This window comes from Neoarius graeffei, chromosome 18, assembly GCF_027579695.1.
Source record: "Neoarius graeffei isolate fNeoGra1 chromosome 18, fNeoGra1.pri, whole genome shotgun sequence".
NCBI classification, from domain to species: Eukaryota; Metazoa; Chordata; class Actinopteri; order Siluriformes; family Ariidae; genus Neoarius; species Neoarius graeffei.
Genome location: NC_083586.1, coordinates 44,749,122 through 44,766,728, shown reverse-complemented (window position 1 = coordinate 44,766,728; position 17,607 = coordinate 44,749,122). Strand labels below are relative to the sequence as shown.

The 17,607-nt window shown below is 42.0% G+C and overlaps 1 protein-coding gene across 4 annotated transcripts in view; it reads right to left on the bottom strand.

Moving 5' to 3' along the window:
* The window catches only part of pnpla6 (patatin-like phospholipase domain containing 6), a 122,407-nt gene that overhangs the window by 46,471 nt on the left and 58,329 nt on the right, over positions 1 to 17,607 (bottom strand). For 3 of the 4 annotated variants that reach the window (XM_060898880.1, XM_060898878.1, XM_060898877.1), the window contains 10 exons: positions 16,796 to 16,924; positions 16,594 to 16,674; positions 16,138 to 16,270; positions 13,872 to 13,946; positions 13,549 to 13,652; positions 12,227 to 12,394; positions 11,339 to 11,416; positions 8,093 to 8,298; positions 2,781 to 2,912; positions 1,010 to 1,133 (listed from right to left, as the gene is read on the bottom strand). In XM_060898880.1, coding sequence (XP_060754863.1) covers positions 1,010 to 1,133; positions 2,781 to 2,912; positions 8,093 to 8,298; positions 11,339 to 11,416; positions 12,227 to 12,394; positions 13,549 to 13,652; positions 13,872 to 13,946; positions 16,138 to 16,270; positions 16,594 to 16,674; positions 16,796 to 16,924 — 1,230 coding nt within the window. The remainder of the gene's footprint in view (positions 1 to 1,009; positions 1,134 to 2,780; positions 2,913 to 8,092; positions 8,299 to 11,338; positions 11,417 to 12,226; positions 12,395 to 13,548; positions 13,653 to 13,871; positions 13,947 to 16,137; positions 16,271 to 16,593; positions 16,675 to 16,795; positions 16,925 to 17,607) is intronic. The other variant, XM_060898879.1, reaches the window with a different exon arrangement.

The following is a 17,607-nucleotide window of genomic DNA, read 5'->3' as shown; positions in this document are numbered from 1 at the left end:
TATTTATGTAAAGGGGTGTGTGTGTGTGTGTGTGTGTGTGTGCGCGCGCGCACACACCATTTTCCTGGTTGTCCTGAAGTCCATATAGGATTATACAATGAAAATCCTCGGGGGCTTTGTGGCTCAGGTGGTTGTGGCTCAGGTGGCTAAGGCGCCATACCATAAATCCGGGTACCCGGGTTCGATTCCGACCCGAGGTCATTTCCCGATCCCTCCCCATCTCTCTCTCCCGCTCATTTCCTGTCCTGTCTCTACACTGTCCTATCCAATAAAAGGTGAAAAAAAGCCCAAAAAAAATCTTAAAAAAAGAAAATGAAAATCCTCTAATGACAAAGAAAATTACTGTGTGCTGCTTATGTCATCAGTCTGCTTGGATAAACGGAGATATTCTTCAATGCGAATTAAGGATTAAGGATATTTTTGTCTGTCCATTAGTGTGTTTCGGTTATATTTCACCATTTCTTGTTGGTGGCTTTTAAATGAGCACCACTGTGAGTTTCAGAAATTTTGGAAACTTCCAGGACGAGTACAGCGGCACAAAATTGGCCACCAGTGAGCACATCACATTACGCATTCTTTTTTTTTTTTAGATTTTTTTTTGGCTTTTTCCACCTTTATTGGATAGGACAGTGTAGAGACAGGAAATGAGCGGGAGAGAGACAGGGAGGGATCGGGAAATGACCTCGGGTCGGAATCGAACCCAGGTCCCTGGATTTATGGTATGGTGCCTTATCCACCTGAGCCACGACGCCCCCTCACATTACGCATTCTAAGACTGACAATCAATTTTTATCTGAATCAAGCCAAAAAAAAAAAAAACCACAAAAATAACAAAAAACAAAACAACAGTACAGTGTAAACCTGACAATTTACAGTTTATAAGTGGAACACTCCCAATGCTTATAGCTATGACAAAAGCCAATGCAAAATTTTTGAGGTCCAAAGCAAGACAACTGTAGAAGGTAAGAGAGTCTGGATCAGTCCACTTTTTTTAATTAAATGAACTCACCACTCCGATGAGATCTCCTCTACCGTACTCCCCTACCAGCTCCTTCTTTCCATTCGCCTTCCGGATGACGGAGCGCAGACGACCGTTCAGCACGATGTAGGTGCAATCTGACTGATCGTCCTGCCTAAAGAAAAAGAAAGCACATCCTGTGTAAAAGATCCAGCTCAGCTTAATGAATTCAGGATGTGTGTCAGTCCACCAGATTTTCATACCAGATGCTCAGATTATGGATTTTGAGTTGTACCTGCTGCAAGCCTCCGTATGCAGGAACTACAAACCAAAGTGAAACTGGACCAAGGGAAGTTACTGCAAATCTGATATGAAACAAGATCAACTGTGAGCTACTGCTCACTTGTATATACCCCCGCTCTCGCTTATATCAGAATGCAAGCAATCGAAGGAATAGGATGCTTATTATGAATGTTGACTTCAACAAATAATTAACCCTGAAACAAGAGCCGTGTCTCTCCCCGGGGATTTCAAATAGCATCCTGGTAAACTGTCATTTTGAAATATCATTTTGCTTCTTGAAATAGCGTCAAAATCCACCCTGTACGTTTTGTAAATACATTCAGTTGGTAAACAGGAAATCGATGTGCGACGGACCTGAAAACGGTATACATGGTACAGAACCCCAAGCTGAAGCTCAGTACCAAATATCAAGCAGTTGTGATTTGTAGTTGCTGAGAAAAATGTGATGAAAATTTTGTAAATCCACACTACATGTTTCGTAAATACATTCAGTCGGTAAACAGGAAGTCGATGTGTGACAGACCTGAAAACGGTATACACGGTACAGAACCCCAAGCTGAAGTTTGGTACCAAATATGAAGCCGCTGTGATTTGTAGCTGCTGAGAAAAATGTAATGAAAATTGTGTAAATCCACGCTATATGTTTCATAAATACATTCAGTCGGTAAACAGGAAGTCGATGTGGGACAGACCTGAAAATGGTATACACAGTATAGAACCCCAAGCTGAAGTTTGGTACCAAGTGGCTATGATTTGTGGTTGCTGAGAAAAAGGGTGTTGCAGACGGGCATGGAGATCCGGGGGGGGGGTTAATGATGCGCACGCAACCCAAAATGGTCCATTTTCCAGGCAGAAAGCCTTCAAAATGTCCATGATGTTTCAGCTAGGTCTAAAGTGTATGTTTGGACCAGAATGACACTACTTTTACTAAAACAACTATAGGTAATTTAATTTGATGCATCATTGATTGGTTGGTGCCATGCCAAATTCATTTTTGGCATTGTGCCAATTGTGTCAGAATATTAGTCGTCAATACTCTGTTTCTAACATGGGACCGACTTTAACCTGTACAAAATGTTACCAATAAAGCTAGAACTGTTGTTGATACAAGACAGTCAGTCATAAAATGTGTTTTTACTCTTTCTGACCTCTGAACATGCAGTGTCGAAAACATGTCCAGTCAGGACATGCACAATGAATGAACAATGTTAAGTGTTGACTCGTTTCCGAGTCTGGACAGTAACTACATGGTAGCCATTTAAAACGAGTCCCTGTCTCAAGTCCTCTGGAACCAACCTCAGTCCAACACAGTCGTGGATGATGTTAAAAGTGGTAAATGTATCCCGTAGGGGCGCTACTGAGGTGATTATTAGCTGATAGTTACTGGATCAGCCAACCAAAACGGTGCAAAATATCGTGCGCTTTTCAACGCTGTTTCTACGCCTTCTGTAAACAGAGCATCTGGTATAAAAATCCCCATGGTGTGACACATATAGTTCTAAATTCAGTACTGAAGCACCTGTAGAGAGCGCGTCCAGCCTCCACAGCCATCCAGTCTATGGCGAAGTCCATCTGTCTTACAAATGGAGACATGCGGATGGCTACCGTATGAGCTGCACTCAGGACCACACTGGGCTGCTCCCTCATGATCCTACACAGAGACATCGAGGACGCACAAGTCCATTCAGCACAGTGAAAGACAGCATGTAACATACATCAGCTTTTAATACTTATGTTCATAAAGTGCTAGAATTGGTCTTTTTGAATCTGTGATGAGAAATGAAAATACATTTAGGCCGTAATAAACCTTGAAAACCATACGAACCATTCGGGGTTTTAGCTCTGGAACGGAATGAGAGTCTGTAATCTGGCTTTTTCTCAGGCTGGAGGTTATCCAGGGCAAGGAGTCAAACTGTAAAGCGTTCCTCAAACAGGTATCCAATCTATAAACCTTTATCGAAATCTAATCTAAAGAACCTATAAGGGGCACTGTTTCGAAGAGTGTACATTAAATATTCTAATCTGCTACAGTATATCAAAACTACGGCTGTTAATCAAATAAAATTTAATCACGATATAATCGCATTATTGTCCACAGGGGTCATTCCATGTCAATTCACACACCCTCCCCAGTGACACCTCTTCAATTTGCCTGATATTTATTTTATTAGTTCCTTATGAGGTCAAAAGAAAGAATCCAAAATTTTAGCTTCCTAGCTGGAACGGTTTTTGAATTTTGGCCCTTCAAAGTTTGGGTGCCACGCCCACTTTTGGGGTCAGGGAATTGTACACTTAATTTGCAAGCATTTTTGGAGGCCCATATCTTTTGTTCTAAGGGGAATATAGACCTGTAAATTGCTATATCTATGTATTCTGGCCCTGTCTATCTGATTCTGCACCTAAAATAGCACAAGTTTACTAACTTTAGAGATATTAACCCCTTAAAAGTGGATTTTTTTAATGACACAATTTTTTTTTTGACATTTCGGGGGTCCATATCTTGGAAAGTTTTTGTGTTGATAGGGTTTAAACTGATTTATCATCATATTTGGGAACTCTACTGTGTACTTAGAGAGTTTCAGGGCACTCAGAGCTTTGGTGGGGGTACAGGAGGGCCCCAAATATGGCTTCAGGACAAAATTACCGTTTGGTACGCCCTACTTCAGGCCATTAGTTGGCCATGTGGGCACATGATGACTGGAATGAGCCTTTAACCCTATCAACAGACACCTTTTATCAAACTTTTAAGCCAATAAAAACTTTGATTATCCAACTCCTTCAATATAAACTAAGCATTTGTATATGGTACTATTTTTGCATATTTTCTGAAAAATCCTAAGTCCGGAAAGTAGGTCAACTGTTGTTTTGACTGCCTGTTCATGTTTAAGGTAGTAAAAGCACACCCATATAGTGATTTTAATCTATGGGAAGATTATTTATACCCAATACCCCATTAGTTATATTGACAATTACAAGGGATAAACCCTTTCCTGGCTGTTTCACGATGCTGTTTTTTTTTACATTTGACACCTTTTCCTGTATCCAACCAAACTCTGACCACTATACACTTAATAGTTAAATGCATCTTTCAAACAGGAAAGGGAAAGATGCAAACAAGGGGATGATCCCAAGAAAAACATCCTGGTTGCTTTACTACATTTGTTCTGACATCCGATCTGGAAGTTAAACCTAGACTCATCAGGGGGTTTTTTTCAAGAAAAGGGGAAGGGGCCCCTAGCCACTCATGTGGGGAAATTAATTGATATGCTAACGTTCCACGTTCCTACATGTCCTATGTCCAAATCAACCCAAAAATGGTTCACTGAGCACAGAATCAAGCCTCTGCCATGGCCAACTCAGTCCCCTGACCTGAACCCCATTGAAAACTTGTGGGGTGAGCTGGAGAAGAAAGAGCACAAGAGGGGCCCGAGGACCCTGGATGATCTGGAGAAACTGTGTAAAGAGGAATGGTCTCAGATGCCCTGCTCTGTATCTCCAACCTTAAAAAAATGTTCTAGGAGAGACTCAGTGCTGTTTTACTGGCAAAGAGAGGTTGTACTAAATATTAAATGCAGGGGTGCCAATAATAGTGGCACGTTTTTGTTGGAAATAATTATTTCTTGATGAGGGATCTGTTTTTCTCTGAATAAATGTATTTCACTTAAAGGTAGACCACCTTCAGATTTTTCGAGTGTAGGTCATAAAAATAATTTTCCCGACACCCAATTATTTTTGTTTAGTGGACCAAAAGCTACTGAATTCAAATCACAGACTTCCAATTTTATTAGATTTTTTTTTTAAATAGAACAATTAATGAATTTAGGGCCACATGGCCCGAAATTCTCAGCTATTTTTTCCTGCTTCGCCATGACCTAATTCAAGATACTACGTCATGCATCACGTGGTGGGCTTGTCCTGTTCGTGCAAGGCATTGTGGGATACAAATTTGAAATGGGAGAGAAAGATGAAGGACACGAATGAAACGTGAAAGACTGACTACAGTAACGGAAAGCAAGAAGAAAAGACGTTATGTTGCGAAGGAAAGGAAACGCAGGACCAAACTAATAAATATCGGCGGTCAGCGAGCACCTCGGTGTGATCAGCTGTTCGTTTAGCGACAGAATGATGGAACTGTCAGTGCACGGTCAAGGTAAACCTGTAGATGGCAGTAATGCAACACTGTGGGTGCCAGCTGCCGTAAAACCCAAAAGAAGAAAAGCAGAAGAAAGTAAACCTGCGCATGCGCACACGGACTTCCTCTGTCTGGCTGACTGCACGAAGCGAGCGATTTCATGCACATTATTTGCTTTAATCCCCTCAAATTAAATAACTTCCTAACCACAGAATGGCCTGGGTTTTTTTTAGATATAACAGAAATAAACATACATCACAATGGCCAAATTTCAGAGGGAACTAAATTTCACCAATTTTATGAAATCGAAAGGCCGTCTAGCTTTAAGGTCAGATTTTTCTCATTTTTTCACTGTGAGATGAAGCGACTTCACCAAAAGCTGGACTTATTTCTAACCCTTTTTACTAATCTTTACCAGAGGTGCCAATAATCATGGAGGGCACTGTGTGTGCATTACGTAAGGGATAAAACAATTAAGCTTAGTGTGCTTTTGTAGGAAAATAATGAACGACAAGGTAGTGTGATGTTACCAACTCAAAGTTATTTATTTTCCTACAACACATGTTCAGAAGTCTTTCAGTCTTTGCTCTTATACCACAGCAATTTGCAGATGGTAACATTTTTATTACTAAATGACACACCATACTTTTTACCCATTTATAATTATGCTTAATGGTGTGGAAAGTCTGCTTTTAAAAATAAATAAATAAATAAATTTGTTCCAGTTGTCAGTTAGTTATACAGTGGTGCTTGAAAAGTTTGTGCACCCTTTAGAATTTTCTATATTTATGCAGAAATATGACCTAAAACATCATCAGTTTTTCACACAAGTCCTAAAAGTAGATAAAGAGAACCCAGTTAAACAAATGAGACAAAAATATTATGCTTGGTCATTTATTTATTGAGGAAAATGATCCAATATTACATATCTGTGAGTGACAAAAGTATGTGAACCTTTGCTTTCAGTATCTGGTGTGACCCCCTTGTGCAGCAATAACTGCAACTAAACGTTTCCGGTAACTGTTGATCAGTTCTGCACACCGGCTTGGAGGAATTTTAGCCCATTCCTCCGTACAGAACAGCTTCAACTCTGGGATGTTGGTGGGTTTCCTCACATGAACTGCTCGCTTCAGGTCCTTCCACAACATTTGGACTGGATTAAGGCCAGGACTTTGACTTGGCCATTCCAAAACATTCACTTTATTCTTCTTTAGCCATTCTTTGGTAGAACGACTTGTGTGCTTAGGGTTGTTGTCTTGCTGCATGACCCACCTTCTCTTGAGATTCAGTTCATGGACGGATGTCCTGACATTTTCCTTTAGAATTCGCTGGTATAATTCAGAATTCATTGTTCCATCAATGATGGCAAGCCGTCCTGGCCCAGATGCAGCAAAACAGGTCCAAACCATGATACTACCACCAGCATGTTTCACAGATGGGATAAGGTTCTTATGCTGGAATGCAGTGTTTGCCTTTTTCCAAACATAACGCTCCTCATTTAAACCAAAAAGCTCTATTTTGGTCTCATCCGTCCACAAAACATTTTTCCAATAGCCTTCTGGCTTATCCACATGATCTTTAGCAAACTGCAGACAAGCAGCAATGTTCTTTTTGGAGAGCAGTGGCTTTCTCCTTGCAACCCTGCCATGCACACCATTGTTGTTCAGTGTTCTCCTGATGGTGGACTCATGAACATTAACATTAGCCAATGTGAGAGAGGCCTTCAGTTGCTTAGAAGTTACCCTGGGGTCCTTTGTGACCTCGCCGACTATTACACGCCTTGCTCTTGGAGTGATCTTTGTTGGTCGACCACTCCTGGGGAGGGTAACAATGGTCTTGAATTTCCTCCATTTGTACACAATCTGTCTGACTGTGGATTGGTGGAGTCCAAACTCTTTAGAGATGGTTTTGTAACCTTTTCCAGCCTGATGAGCATCAACAACGCTTTTTCTGAGGTCCTCAGAAATCTCCTTTGTTTGTGCCATGATGCACTTCCACAAACATGTGTTGTGAAGATCAGACTTTGATAGATCCCTGTTCTTTAAATAAAACAGGGTGCCCACTCACACCTGATTGTCATCCCACTGATTGAAAACACCTGACTCTAATTTCACCTTCAAATTAACTGCTAATCCTAGAGGTTCGCATACTTTTGCCACTCACAGATATGTAATATTGGATCATTTTCCTCAATAAATAAATGACCAAGAGGGGGGCGTCGTGGCTCAGGTGGATAAGGCACCATACCATAAATCCAGGGGCCCGGGTTCAATTCCGACCCGAGGTCATTTCCCAATCCCTCCCCGTCTCTCTCCTACTCATTTCCTGTCCTGTCTCTACACTGTCCTATCCAATAAAGGTGAAAAAAGCCCAAAAAATATCTAAATAAATGACCAAGTATAATATTTTTGTCTCATTTGTTTAACTGGGTTCTCTTTATCTACTTTTAGAACTTGTGTGAAAATCTGATGTTGTTTTAGGCCATATTTATGCAGAAATATAGAAAATTCTAAAGGGTTCACAAACTTTCAAGCATCACTGTAGCAGTACTGTACCATCTTTTTTCCCTCCACCCTGAAAACACTCCTGCGTTGGAAAAGTTACAGCTCTATCTCTGACTCTCACACACCTCAGACACTTGAGACTCCTTTCAAAATTCCATATCAACAATCACTCATACTGTAATGTATCTGACTCACTCATAGAAATCAGATTTGGAGATCCTGAGGAAGGTGCAGTCACGGAGGGCACGGACGGTGAAGATGAGCGGCTCTCCGGTCAGCACGGCCAGCTGACCCACCATCTCACCTGGCTGGGTCACGAACAGGCACACGTCCTCCTGCTTATCAATCATACGCTGATACACGTGCAGGCAGCCAGACAACACGAAATGAAGACTCACGTCCTGACAGAGAGGAAAATGAGACACTCACTATTTCACTCATTCGTTCATTTTCTCCAATACAATTTCTCCTGCAAAACAGTGCTTTTCCTTTAGACGATTTACGCTTCAAGAAGCATAAATCTTCTTTACAATCAGTAATGTCCCATTACAGAGCTCAGATCATGTACATACAGTACCAGTTAAAAGTTTGGACACCTAATTCAATGCTTTTAAGAAGAAGAAGAAGAAGAACAACAACAACAACAATTTTATTCATCACATGTACACTTGTGAAATTCCTCTGTGCATTTAACCCATCTGAATCAGTGAACAGACACATGAGCAATGAGCGCACAAACATACCCAGAGCAGTGGGCACCCGTGCTACAGCACCCGGGGCAGCCATTGGGGGTTAAGTACCTCACTCAAGGGGACCTCAGCCCAAGGCCGCTCCATGTTAACCTAACCGCATGTCTTTGGACTGTGGGGGAAACCGGAGCACCCGGAGAAAACCCATGCAGACACGGGGAAAACGTGCAAACTCTACACAGAAAGGCCCCCGTTGGCTACTGGACTCGAACCCAGAACCTTCTTGCTGTGAGGCGACAGTGCTAACCACTACACCACCGTGCTGCCCTATTCTTTATTTTAATTCATTAAAAGTCACTTCATGTCTTAAAGTAATGATGGCTGTCGTTTCTCTTTACTTAGTTGAGCGGTTCTTGACATAATATGGATTACTACAGTTGTGGAATCGGGCTATTTACTGTATTATTATTTTTTACTGTGGGCGGCACGGTGGTGTAGTGGTTAGCGCTGTTGCCTCACAGCAAGAAGGTCCGGGTTTGAGCCCCATGGCCGGCGAGGGCCTTTCTGTGTGGAGTTTGCATGTTCTCCCCGTGTCCGCGTGGGTTTCCTCCGGGCGCTCCGGTTTATACCCACAGTCCAAAGACATGCAGGTTAGGTTAACTGGTGACTCTAAATTGACCGTAGGTGTGAATGCGAGTGTGAATGGTTGTCTGTGTCTATTGCCGCTTTTCCACTACCAACGCGGCTGAGTTGGGCTGAGCCGTGCCGTGCTGAGTTGGGCTGAGTCGAGCTGAGTGGGGCTGTTGGAGTTGCATTTCGACTACAACCGCGCTGAACCGTGCTGGCTGGAAGTGGGTGGACACATTGGGTGGAGTTAGCGAAAGTGGTTGGACGTCACGTGATGTCGTTAGGCGGCGCAAACAGTGACATCAGTGACCTTTTAAGCGGTAGTCTCACGACCCGGAGAGTAAACAATAAACATGGAGGACATGGAGTCGTTAGTGTTGCTGGTCTTGGTGCTGTGGCTTGTTGTCACCGACAACGCTAACAGATACTGGCAAGAGCGTATAGATGAGGCGAGGCGCATAAGGCTTCAGAAATTCTCGTAATTCGTAATTATTATTCTTCCGGGTTTACGGTGTTTACAGATCCCAGCGTGCTCGCGGGGCGTGTGTGGGCATGTGAGGACACTCCTCCTCACCAATCAGTGCACAGGGGAGTGTCTCCTCACGCCCCTAGCCTCACTCAGCTCGGTTTGGCTCGCTTCAGCCCCACTCCAAAACCGTGCGAGTTTTGGGTGCTGAGCAGGGCTGAAGCGAGCTGAATCGTGCTGTTCTTAGATAGTCAAAACGCGAGCCGTGTCGGGCTAAAGTGAGCTGAAAAAGGGTAGTGGAAAAGGGCCATATGTGTCAGCCCTGTGACGACCTGGCGACTTGTCCAGGGTGTACCCCGCCTTTCGCCCGTAGTCAGCTGGGATAGGCTCCAGCTTGCCTGCAACCCTGTAGAACAGGATAAAGCGGCTACAGATAATGAGATGAGATTATTTACTGTTTGATCTCAAATGTATTAAGAAGGCAAGAAATTGCACTAATTAACTTTTGACGAGACATACCTGTGAATTGAAAAGCATTCCAGGTGCCTACCTCATGCAGCTGGTTAAGATAACGCCAGTAGTGTGCAAAGCGTCATCAAGATAAATGGTGGCTATTTTGAAGAATTGAAAATATGAAACATATTTTGTTTTTTGTTTTTTAACACTTCTGTTGAACACATAATTCCATTTATTCGACCTACATTTCTGGATATGAGCAATCGCACGCTCTGATTGGCTACTCTACTACTAGGATATCAGCTCATATACTGTGAGTAGAGAAAAACAAAATGGCGGACCACGTTGCTGAACCAACCGAGGACGAAATAAAAACTTTACTTGAAAACAAAACTCTAAAAAAAAAAAATTTTTAAAGCAACAAAATAGTGAATAAAAGTATTTGATGGTAAGAACGTATTTTTTTTTTTTTTGAGAAATTATTATTATAGCATTTTTCACAAATTGCTACTGTCATTTTGCCGGTTTGTTAAGCGGAAATGATTTTGTCGGACATTTTGTATCAAGGTTTTATTTATCAAACTTGCAAAAAATAAAAATGCTCTGTTTTTCAAAAGCCATTGAATGTGGATAGAGTAAAACAGTTATTCCACTCAATCTCATCGTACATGGCTTATAGCCAACTCCCAGCGCTACGCACCTCGTCGCCTTTCAGCTCATGTACGACTCGATTTCATGGAATAACTGTTAAATATGTTCCATATGATATTTTATAGTTTTAATGTCTTCAGTATTGTTCTACAATGTAGAATATAATCCAAATACAGAAAACCTATGAATGAGTAGGGGTGTACGAACATTTGACTGGGACTGTAGATAATATTGGTTTTCTTTCATATTTAAGAATAAAAACAAAGCAAAACAATATATCTGGGTTGAAATGAAACAGTCAGTCGAGATCACTTCACACTGACACCTCCTGCGATGTTTGGTCAGTGAGCTAAAGTCAGAAAATGCATAATGACTTCGTAAATAGACTTCGTAAAGGACAGACATTAACATATCGTTCAGATTTATCTTACATTTGATAAGATGAATAAGTCACATAAGTACCACGTTCATAGAACTTGGACAGGACTTAAGGCTTGAAAGAAGCATGAAGGATGGAGAGAAAGATGGAAGGATGTAGAGGAGTAGGTGTACCTGGTCTCCCTGTCTGGCCAAGACGGCGCCTGCTTTGGCATGATGCAAGGTCACTCGTCCGTTCAGCAGTGCAGGGTCCTGATAAACGACACAGAAGACCAAAGGATGAAGAAATGAGTGTGCGCGCGCAGAGTGAACAGGAGTCAACCTCGAAACTGAGCAACGAAACAGAAAATGACACTAATTTATAGTTACACTGTGAATCAGCTGAAACTGGAAATTACGTGGGGTACTGATACCCCTTTTCCACCAAATCAGTTCCAGGGCTGGTTCAGGGCCAGTGCTGGTGCTGGTTCACAACTCGTTCAACTTGTGTGCCAGCTGAGAACCAGTTTGCTTTTCCATTGCTCGCGGTGCTAAGAGAAGACACGTCATTACATCACTGTATACATCAGTTACGTCGTTGTATACGTCGCTGTATACATCAGTTACGTCGCTACGTTTGCATAAACCTTGGCCCGAACATCGAAGCAAAAACAACGCAGAAGAAGTGGCAGCAGCAGCAACAACAACAACAATAATAATGGATGACTTTGCGTTTGTACAGCTGCTGCTTCTCGTTGCTTAAAAATGGCGATCTTTCACGGTCTTGTTATTGTTGTCGGTCTTAACAACTCCGACCCCCCGCTGACGTAAGCGGTTCTTTCCTCTGGCCCAGCAGAGAGTTGGTGCTAGCCTGGAACCGGTTTTTCTGGCCCCAGAGCCAGTTCTTTGTCAGTGGAAACAGAAAACCCGGTTCCAAACTAAGCACTGGCTCCGAACCAGCCCTGGAACTGATTTGGTGGAAAAGGGGCATGAGTGGCTTAAAATTGTGTGTGTGTGTGTGTGTGTGTGTGTGTGTGTGCGCGCTGATCCTTATCCTTCAACAGTACATATACATCACTGTACCTCAATTTTCATGAGTTTTAGGAACTCTTTCTGAGCCTCCTCGAACAGGGTGGCATTGGGTCGTCCTGGCAACGGGCTATAAACATTATCTGTGCCCACTTCTTCCTCAGGGTATAGGTACACACCTGACGGCACCTCGTCTACTGTTACCCTTCTTTCTCGCTGATCCTGAAACACACAAACACATTACGAGTCAGAAATGCAACTAAACATCTCTTTATTAATATTGCGCAATACTACTGTTTTTCTTTAGTTTTTTGAACCGAGTGACCAAACTTCATGAAATTTCACACGATGCCTCAGGCCAAGTCCCTGCACATATCCATCCCTTCATCTGAGACCTGCACTCGTCTTTTCCTTGGTTTTCACGCATCCCTTTTTCCCCCCATACACTTCCATTCATTTTTGGCCCCATTCAAATGAATGGAGTTCTGCTCGATAACACTTCACACATCCGCCAAACTTCATATGGCACCTCAGGCCAAATCACCCATCATGCATATGATCACACACACACAGAATGTCAGCCATTAACATGTTAGTCTTAGCATGTTGGCACACTAACTGTTCGCATGCTATCAGTTTGCATGTTAGCAAGATAACAATTGGCATGTTAGTATGAGCACGTTAGCATGCTAACTGTTAACATGTTAGCATTAGCATGTTAACATGCTCATTGTTAGCCATTAACATGCTAGCATTCTAGATGCTAGCATGATAGGTGTTAGCATGTCAGGCATTAGCACGTTAACATGCTTGTCCTTAGCCACTAGCATGTTAGCATTAGCCTGTTGGCATGCTCGTAGTTTGCATGTTAGCATGCTAGCTGTTAGTATACTAATCATTAGCATATTACCATGCTAGCAACCTTGTATACCTTAGCAACCACCGAGAAACTCCCAAGCAACCACCTCTGACACAATAGCATGAATTCTGATAAACTTAGCACTTATTCAAAATGTGCAGTATGTAGGATTCATACACACGCATCTTTCAAGGACTTTCACAGACCCTGAGAGACTTTTTGCTTTTTAAAGAGTGCACATTTGAGAAACTGTGTGTGGGAGAGTGCGGGGTGTGTTGCTGAGGAATAAATGTTCCAAAAGTCTATAAGCATCCATAAAGGCTGTAAGTGTTTCTCAATAAAGACTGCGCTCTCGGTTTTCCAGTGTTATATTTACATATTAAAACAATACATTCAAATATTTAAAATATTATAGCCCTATGTTGTTTCGTTAGTACTGGAATGACTGAGCCATTTGTGTCTAACAAAAAGCAGTGCAAACAAAATCTGTATGTGTGTGTGTCCGCGTGTGTCTGACCCGTGTAAACGTGGGTGCTGCGGGGGTTCCATCCTCGGCAGATACAGAAATACGTCCCCTCTCGTATGCCATGTCGAAATCTGAACGCAGACTCTTTTGCATGCCTGCAAACCCATTAGAACGAGTGAACTGAGAGACTTAAAATGTTGTTTAATACCACATGACTTCTTTAACTGTTATCAGTTATAGTGCGATCTGTGTATCACACGCCAAATTGACAAACTGTTCCTGATTTAGTACAACAATACATACATCAGACACAGCTGCACACAAATGTGCTTAAAAATGTATTCAGAGAGCGAGCGAGAGAAAAACACACTCACCAGCAATGTCCACAGGCATGGAGATAGCCCTGCTCAGGGTCGGGATGGTGCTGCCTTCCTTCCCATGATCCACTGCTTAAATTCACAGCCAATTAAGGATTAATTTCACGAGTGATTTCGAACTTTTGAAAATTCTGTTAACATGTTAGCTGTTAGCATGTTTCAAAACTTTGAATTTCATGAGTGAAATTGATCCTTAATTTTACGAGGAGCCATACGATTACTTGTTTATAATATATATAGGGCCAAATTCATATTTCGGAAGCCATTCAAGTTCACAACATTTGTCATTCACGTTTTCTGAACCAATCAGGGCGCAAGACTATCTTGCACGTTTGAATCAGTTTCTAAAGCGTCTTTTATCAGGACACGGCGACACGACACGAGGATTTTGAAAGTGGTTTACAACATTTTATTGGAACTTCTTTACAAAAGCTGATCGCTAAATGCAAGAATTTTTGTAACCGTAACCAAGCAACGAACTAGCCAATAGCATTTCAGAAACACGGCCCCGTGTTAAGGAAAAAATAACTCTCCTTGATTGACCAATAAGAACTGAGTAATTTGGCCCTATGTATTATAAAAATAATAACAAACACAAATAAGTATATAATTTATTCATGCTGCTATGCACCTGCACTTTTTTATTATTATTTTTAATAGATTATTTAATTCAATTTCTAAGCATCACAATTCTCATTTTATGTCTTTTTTTTTTGTCTTCAATGTCCTGTGTTTCTATGTTTGCATCATAGAGTGGCAATTTTAATTTTGTCGTATATGTAACAGGTGATTTTTGAAATCAGGTGATTCTGGATTCACGTAGGTGAATTAGGTCGACATTCTTAAAAGGGGGGCAGCACGGTGGTGTATAGTGGTTAGCACTGTCGCCTCACAGCAAGAAGGTCCGGGTTTGAGCCCCGTGGCCGGCGAGGGCCTTTCTGTGCGGAGTTTGCATGTTCTCCCCGTGTCCGCGTGGGTTTCCTCCGGGTGCTCCGGTTTCCCCCACAGTCCAAAGACATGCAGGTTAGGTTAACTGGTGACTCTAAATTGACCGTAGGTGTGAATGTGAGTGTGAATGGTTGTCTGTGTCTATGTGTCAGCCCTGTGATGACCTGGCGACTTGTCCAGGGTGTACCCCGCCTTTCGCCCGTAGTCAGCTGGGATAGGCTCCAGCTTGCCTGCGACCCTGTAGAACAGGATAAAGCGGCTAGAGATAATGAGATGAGATTCTTAAAAGGGATTTTTTGGGGAGTTCATAAAAGAATGAGAACACTTCAACGACCACTCTCTGTTCACCTTTCCCCCTTTATATCTTCTATCCTCTTATAGAAGAAACTTTTGTCACATGCACACTTCAAGCACAGTGAGATTCATCCTCTGCATTTAACCCATCTGAAGCAGTGAACACACGCGCACGCACACCCAGAGCAGTGGGCAGCCACACTACAGCGCCTGGGGAGCAGTCAGGGGTTAAGTACCTTGCTCAAGGGCACTTCAGCCCAAGGCCGCCCCAAGTTAACTTAACTGCATGTTTTTGGACTGTGGGGGAAACCGGAGCACCCGGAGGAAACCTACGCTGACACGGGAGAACATGCAAACTCCACACAGAAAGGCCCCCGCTGGCCGCGAACCCAGAACCTTCTTTCTGTGAGGCGACAGTTCTAACCACTACACCGCCCATTATAGTCCTCTACCTAGAATTACACTTATATACATGTCTTTCTGTCTGTCTAATTTAATTTGCTTTCCCCCCCCCCACTCACTTTTTATTGTCCTTGCTGGGAATGGAACTCAGAACCTTCTGCCTTGAAGTCCACCACTTTACCCCTACACCAGAGAGGATTCAATTGCAACAAAGAAATTAAACATTCCACTAGATCACCAAACCCTAAATCGTATTTCACTTAGGTAAATCCAGATTCACCTGATTTCAAAAATCACCCGTAACATATACATTTACAATGACAATAAAGGCAATTCAATTCAGTTCAGCTCCAGTTATCATAGACAATAAGATGTGACGTTTTTATTGTTCCAGCACAGTGCTGAGAGCATTCTGCTCAAATTCCGTCTCTTTCTGCTTCCCCCCCATTCACAAGTTGTAATATTATTACTCCTACTAGCTTTACTGCAACAGCAGTCATGCAATGCTTTCTTTGATTTTGCAGCCCAATTAAATTCCCAACCGAATAAACAAACCGTGACGTATCCTGTGATGTGTCCCTTTTCTCCAGTTCTATACATTTTTGGTTTGCGTTCCTACCGTTGGCGTCTCGGACGGCGGCTTCCCGCTGGTCCTCTGGCACAGTGAGACTGTTGAAGCGTTTGCTGTGGCGTACAGGGCTGGTGCGGCTGGCGTGCGGAGAGAGCACGGGTAGCCGAAGTGGCTGCATCTCCTGCGAAAAGAACAGCACAGTGACTAACTTTATCATGGGAACTTTAACAGAATCAAGAGCACTATTGAGGAACTTGGCAAAAAGAAGAACTGTCTGGGTTTTTTTATTTTATTTTAAAAAATGCTATTCAAAACATGTATATTTGATATAATGTACTATGTGAAAGAAAATATAGCTGTCTGTTGATTGAAAATTATTTTAAAAAAAACAACATTTTGTTCCTAAACTGGCTGCATTATTTTGAGAAATGATCATGATTTCAATATTTTATACTTCAATAAAAAGTGTGTGTGTGTGTGTGTGTGTGTGTGTGTGTGTCTTACATGGCAGAAGAGCTCATTAGTAAGGCCTAGGTAGTTGTGTAAAGCCAGAACAGTCACTCTCTGCAGCCTCACCATTATGATCTACAGACAGAAAAAGACCATCCAGTTCTAACATCCAGACATATAACATTTGGATTAGAAGCTTATGTAAAGAAAAGACACAAGAACACACACACACACACACACACACACACACACACACCTGCACCACACGCACTAAACTCTCTGGATATTTCTCAAAGATGGACAGAAAAGCCTCTACAGGAAGACGCAGCACTGTGGACACCTCTGCAGCTCTGGCAGACACCGTCCGATACGGTCTCTGGTGACTCTATAACACACACACACACAGAGAATTATCTACTAAACAAAGATTTTTATACAGATCTACACTGCCTCATTTGCATAAATTATTTACATACAGTGCTGAGCGTAAATGAGTGCACCCCCTTTGAAAAGTAACATTTTAAACAATATCTCAATGAACACAAACAATTTCCAAAATGTTGACAAGACAAAGTTTAATATAACATCTGTTTAACTTATAACATGAAAGTAAGGTTAATAATATAAACTTAGATTACACATTTTTCAGTTTTACTCAAATTAGGGTGCTGCAAAAATGAGTACACCCCACAACAAAAACTACTACATCTAGTACAACCCCGATTCCAAAAAAGTTGGGACAAAGTACAAATTGTAAATAAAAACGGAATGCAATAATTTACAAATCTCAAAAACTGATATTGTATTCACAATAGAACATAGACAACATATCAAATGTCGAAAGTGAGGCATTTTGAAATTTCATGCCAAATATTGGCTCATTTGAAATTTCATGACAGCAACACATCTCAAAAAAGTTGGGACAGGGGCAATAAGAGGCTGGAAAAGTTAAAGGTACAAAAAAGGAACAGCTGGAGGATCAAATTGCAACTCATTAGGTCAATTGGCAATAGGTCATTAACATGACTGGGTATAAAAAGAGCATCTTGGAGTGGCAGCGGCTCTCAG